The sequence below is a fragment of the Primulina eburnea genome, chromosome 1 (genome assembly GCF_022965805.1).
Source record: "Primulina eburnea isolate SZY01 chromosome 1, ASM2296580v1, whole genome shotgun sequence".
Taxonomy (NCBI): Eukaryota; Viridiplantae; Streptophyta; class Magnoliopsida; order Lamiales; family Gesneriaceae; genus Primulina; species Primulina eburnea.
This window is the reverse complement of record NC_133101.1, coordinates 2,643,159-2,649,111: the sequence shown is the minus strand read 5'-3', so window position 1 is coordinate 2,649,111 and position 5,953 is coordinate 2,643,159. Positions and strand designations below refer to the sequence as shown.

General features: G+C 36.5%; 1 protein-coding gene across 5 annotated transcripts; it reads right to left on the bottom strand.

Moving 5' to 3' along the window:
- Window positions 1-2,474: 2,474 nt before the first annotated feature.
- On the bottom strand, window positions 2,475-5,953 carry LOC140811232 (protein BASIC PENTACYSTEINE6-like). Of its 5 annotated transcripts, XM_073169198.1 has the most exons (4): window positions 5,724-5,953; window positions 5,196-5,582; window positions 3,856-3,907; window positions 2,475-3,579 (listed from the first exon to the last, which is right to left on the bottom strand). In XM_073169198.1, exons 3-4 carry the CDS (start codon window positions 3,859-3,861, stop codon window positions 2,689-2,691), a joined length of 897 nt encoding a protein of 298 aa, XP_073025299.1. In that variant the 5' UTR covers window positions 3,862-3,907; window positions 5,196-5,582; window positions 5,724-5,953; the 3' UTR covers window positions 2,475-2,688. The 5 variants fall into 5 exon arrangements, with proteins under 5 accessions (XP_073025299.1, XP_073025220.1, XP_073025430.1 ...); XM_073169119.1 differs by lacking the exon at window positions 5,196-5,582; XM_073169329.1 differs by lacking the exon at window positions 5,196-5,582 and having other exon boundaries at window positions 3,856-3,901.

Here is a 5,953-nt window from a genome sequence, read left to right as displayed (position 1 = left end):
GCTGACTGACTTGAATGATCTCTGAATCTGCATAGAATGCTTGCAATACATTTACTTTTTAGTTTCTCAATCGAATTTCACATTGATTTCTGGCATTTTAAGAATTGTGTCATAAAATGATGATTGATGTTTATGATAATTAGATAACTGCGGATTAGATGGCACAAAATTGAGGATAGTCCACTTAACCGTACTTTGTAAAGATGACACAGGTTTAGTGGAATGGATAAGATTTGAGCATCTTCCTTTCCTTTCTAATTTGTCCGTTGTGTAAGTTAAGGCATCCATGTGACTATCTTCGTTAAAGGATTAGAGACCAGACACAAACCATTGTGGCTATTTTACTGAAAAAGCTTATGCTACTTCTAAAGTTGCATTTCCTCCCCCGTCTGACAACTTTGGATCATTTGGGTCTATGAGTGTTCCACCCCATGTTTTATGAATCAAGGCCCATGTGTTGGTCATGCAATGCTACATGGGGTGAAAAACTTCGACAAACGTCAGGTGTAGCAAGAAGAATGTCTATTTTGTCGACCCTTTAAATTCATGATTAATCTAGGTATTGTCAACTTATTATTCCATTCAGATTTCTGGGCACTTCCAGGTGTAGACAGCATCTCACTAATCTGCAACCTTTTCTCTTCAAAAGTGTAATCATGCTGATACACGTCTATTTACAGTCACCTCTCTTCTTTTTGTCTTCTGTTTCTCGGTTTCTTATTTTACCGATTTACCTTCTGATATTTTTGCGAATATTCTGAATCCTTGATGAAGAGATGCTCGAAGATATATATTTGATTTGATGATCGACTCGTGTGTGTTTATACTCCGCATACTAATTAACCTCATTAATAGGATGTTTTAGTTATTTTGTAATATATATGATGATGACATTTGAATTTGCTTGTCGATTCTACTCTGGACGCTCATCTTTGTATTGCCCCGGGATTCCAGGTCCATCTTGGATTCCTTTTGGTTCAATGGATTTGGGAAATAAACGTGTTGTATAATTAATACTGATTCTTTTTGCCAAACCTACACTTGTAATGTAATTCTTTCTGATAATTTTTTCTTGCCAGATCTGCTCTTGCAATCTTGCAATTCACATTTATTTCCATAGCATCTTAAGCCTCGAATTCGACGCCGATCAACGTTGAATTATATTTTTGCAGTACAGATAGAAGCTAATTTCTCTGCAGCTAGAAAAGTATTTGAAAATAAATAATTCAGGTGATGGTGTATGGTTCCTGTATTCTGCACTGGAAAATGATTTGGTCAAACGATGATTCAGGTGTTGTATAGGGTATTGTTTGGCAATTATGGTCAAATAAGGATATATAATTTTTAATATATATATCCATCCATGTTTCATTCCATAAAATCAAACGATGCATAGGGCTGTCATCCCACTTTAGAATTATGTGGTAGGGTTTTATTTGGCAATTTTTGTGGGTATTGAATCACAGTTCTGATGAGAACAGTGAAAAACGGTTCAAGGAAAGATTTCACTTTGGAAAATAAATCTCCTATATATTAGAATTTGATTTAAAAAAAATGGTGCAAGGTGAGTTGAGTTGGCTAGCCTGCTTAACAAGTGTACAACTTGTGATCTCGAACTCATACGTAAATTGTTTTTATATGTTGGTACTCTATAATAAAATTAATATTGTTGGTATTAAAATTATAATGTTATTATGATATAAAATGTCGTATTAATTATTTATAGACGAAGTTTAAGAATTAATTCAACTCAAACTTAATACGTGAGTTTGAAAATGTTAATGGATAACAAGACTTATTTGGATTTTGGAGTAAAAAATTAGAAAACAAAAGAAGAAGAAAGGAAGAAAGGATAATCGTTTGCATAAGAGAAACTAATTTCTTTTGAAGCCAGATAGAAAGGAATGTAAATATAATATAACGTTCCAATATATTTACCATTGAATGTCCTTTTAAAAAAAAAGAATTACCATTGAATATTATATTTGGATCTCTCTTGGGAAAAAAATGCCTTCTGGATATTTGATTTTAATCTCTTGAACACAACAACAAAAGGGTGTTGATTTCTTTTCAATAAAACTTTTCACTCAACATCTATAAATGAGATCATGTTTAATTTTGGAGCAATATCAATGCATTTCCTTAAACTAGCTTCTAAATAAACAATTATCTTACAATTGAACCCCCAATGCATTATAATTTTAATTTCGAAGTGGGTTTATTCCAATAACGAAGATCTATACCATATCATATCAAACGTGCCATGAAAATATCAAGTCATTTATCAGTTTTAGTTAAAAGAACCAATACAATTAAAGATTTAGAAAGACGATTAAAATAACTGAATTTTGTGCTAAACTGATTTATTCAAGAGCAATTTTCATCAAAAAAAAAAACTTAGCATCCTTGTCAAATATATCTTCTTTCTCATCATGAAGCAGTACAAATATCAAGCGTTAGACATTTTGACACAGTTGAAAAGATCCAGTATGGAGCAGATTTTTAACATTTTCTTGAAAGTATACACACACTGAATAATAATACACTCAGGGAAATCATAACAAATGCAGAAAACTTCAAGAATGGCTGATATCCTAAGATTGTATTTAAATAGGGTAGAGTACCATTTTTTGTTACCTGTGAAACTAAGCAGAAGCCTATATCCTCCAAACCCAGACACGTTTGAAGCTATTTTAGTGTGCTGTAACGGTTTGTGCCATGCTTAGCCCAGTGAGATTTAAGATCCAGTGGAGTAGAGAAATCATATCCCTCGGCAGCAAGCCGATTAAGCAACTTGCTAAATGCACTGCCACTCATTTTTCGGCCGCCAACGCGAGAGTAGCGTCTATTGGCCGCCTGAGGCAATGGATACATTGAAATCGTGGTAGTACAGCAGGCTGACTGCCATCCACCACTGCCCCATCTGTAGCAAGGTTGGGGAGATCCTGTGCAAGTGCAAACAGGCACTGGCATGGCTGAGTCATCGAAGCTTATTTGGTTCAAACCTAGATTATCTTTCCATGAAACCGGCTTATCTAGATCCTCCTCATCGCAGTCCAAAACTCGCTCCTTGTTCCAACCATTGGATGCAACAGAGTTAAGTGGCTTACTCAAACCTTCGGACGATCTTTTACCAATTCTTGCGCATTTGGCTGACTTGATTGGTTTTCCGTCTTTTGGCTGCCTCCCTTTTCTTGATTTTGCTGTTTCAGGAGCCTCTGTAACAGTGAGTTCATCAACTCTTGAACTTTCTCTAGGACTAAAAGCTGCTTCAGATATATGCACTTGCTGGTATGGGATGTGCTTATCTCCACTGGGTAGTTCGTGTCCAGATGTATCAGGGAGAGTGTCATATTCATTCCCTGAATTCTCTCGAAATTGCAGAGCAGCAATTGCTTCGTCTCGCTCCTGCATGACAGCATTTCGCTCGGCGATTGCAGCATCACGCTGCAGCATCGCCAAATCTCGCTCTTGGAAAGCCCTCTTTCTCTCCTCTAGTGCCATGTTCCTCTCTCGGATGGCAGCATCTCTCTCGGCTGTGATGGCCATGAATGTCTTTATGGTAAAGTGATTGTGGTCCTTCCATCACAGTAAAAATGTCAGTAACACGATCATTCCTATTCTAAATAGTCTGACAATTCAGCTGATAAACAAAACACGGCCTGTTATTTATAATCTATTTTTCCTCTTTCATTCAATTCCAAATATTTTCAACCAGTTCAAACTCGAACTCTTAGCAGTCTTAGTTAACTTTTTTTGATGCCAAACGTTCTAAACTTTTTCATTTTCTTGAATTCTTAGACACGTGTGAACACATAAAGCAAACAATAATGAGAACTGGGATCATATAATTACCATCATAAAGAATTAATTTTGATCTATAAAGGCATCCCCAAAGTGGCTGTTGCTGCACAAATGAAAACACATATTGGTAAGAAATCAAAGTCTGCAAAGGCAAGTTAGGTAAACTATCAAGCCCACAAAATATCCCCAGCATAAATACTTACAGCTTTTAGAAAGTCACAGCAAGACATGCTATGGTGATACATGGTAAGATCAAGTTTTTTTGGAAATGTTCTAAAAAAGTTGTTCAATTAAACTATTTGCATCCCATTCTTGAGATGTCCGACAATTAAGCAAATCAAATTAAGCCATACTAACCTATTATCCACTTCAGATAGAGGAGGTTCCACTAATAGGTTCTGTGGCAGCTAGATTGCTTCATCTCATGACAGGACTATGTGTCAAGAAAGAGGGCAAACAATTACTTCATACAATGACTTGACATGGTTGGTCAAGTTACATATTTTCAATTCCCGTTTGTTGTTCCTTTACCTCACTTTTAAGGCTTGATTATATGGATACCAGTGAAATATGAGCCGGGAAAAAATGTTGAATGAACAACAAATCACAAGTACATAACCTTCAGAAAGGCTATAGCCTCTTTTTTGTATTTCTCAAGTTTATTTGACCAAAAAAATTGTTCCTGTCCATATTTTCCTTTAGTTTGAGTTGTGGGGTTCTCACGACACTAGCAACTACAATCAAAAAGTCTTGTACTCTTTTAGTGCAGAGAATTGACATTACACTCAGAGCATTGATTGTAGACAGTGCCAGTTTTTCTTTCAGTGATTGTCAACTATACTATTTTAACATTTTTAACAACATAACTAACTCAAAAGATTCTGAACTGAATGAAGTTCTTTAAGAACGTGATCCAAAATATTAACAAAAATAATATAATAACACGAGGAAACAAACCTAGATAGCTCTTGAAAGTTGAAACTAATCAAAATTAGACTAAAAATGATGCATCAAAGACTGTTGAAAAATAAAGATATCAGCAAAGATGGGAAAAATCACGACATCGGATGCTTGTAATCTTGTTATGTTGCAACTCCCTTTTGTCCGGATGTCAGTCAACCTAAGTTTACAGAACTCACCCTTAACGTAAAAGTCGACGATTAGACAAATTTAATATAGTTACACTTCCCAATAATAATTCAAGGCTCAGAGAAGAAAGTGCTTCAGTGAACAAGGTCATTTGAGACACTCAAAGAAAGGACAAAAGGAATAAGGTAGTTTGCATAGGCATGACAGAATCCAGAATTTTTCAAGTCTACACACACACATCCATGATTTCTCAAATACACAGATATAGATACAGACACAGAACAAGCAGTTTGACAACCAACCTCATAAGTATATACACCTCTAACATGCAGCGCCAAAGCACAGATAACAAATCGGACTTAGAATGGACTCAGATACTTTTAATGGCAAGAGACTCCTTGACCATTCACATTTTTACAACTAACCATGGATGCTTTTACATCTGTGACAAGCTGCTAGATCAGAGCTTGGTGACCTGATTACAAAATCCCATTAATGTTAACTTTCTTTGAACCTTGACTGACGAAAATTCATCATATTCAGGTAGTTTTTGGAATTGGGGTGACAATAGAAATCAAGATTGTGTAACGAACCACCAACTTTCTGCAAATGCAGCTTAATTATAGCCCAAACCAAGTAAAACTACAGCTAGACCACAGAGATCAACCAGCCATAGCTAAAACAGAGATCTGAGCACGTGAAACGCAATTCAATGCTGGATCAAGGACAACACAACGAACTGGGCTGGCGCAAGCAGATCGATAAACCGATGCGCAACAACGTAAAGAGAAAAACAAACACAAAAAAAAACTACAAAAATCTGAGGTTACCGAACCGCAAGCGATCTAAAGAAGCCTCTCTCTCCCCTTCTTCTTGTCGTAGAGAAGAGAGAGCGCGATTGTATCTGCGGAGTTGCAGGCCAACGATGGCTGAATCTCTGCAAAATTCGAACTTTAGGTGCATTCACGCGACGTCGTATTGGCAAGACGATTCCACGACATTGTCCCCTGGAGATTCGGGTCAGGCAGAAAATGATCGGACCCGAGTCTCCCTCAGCAAT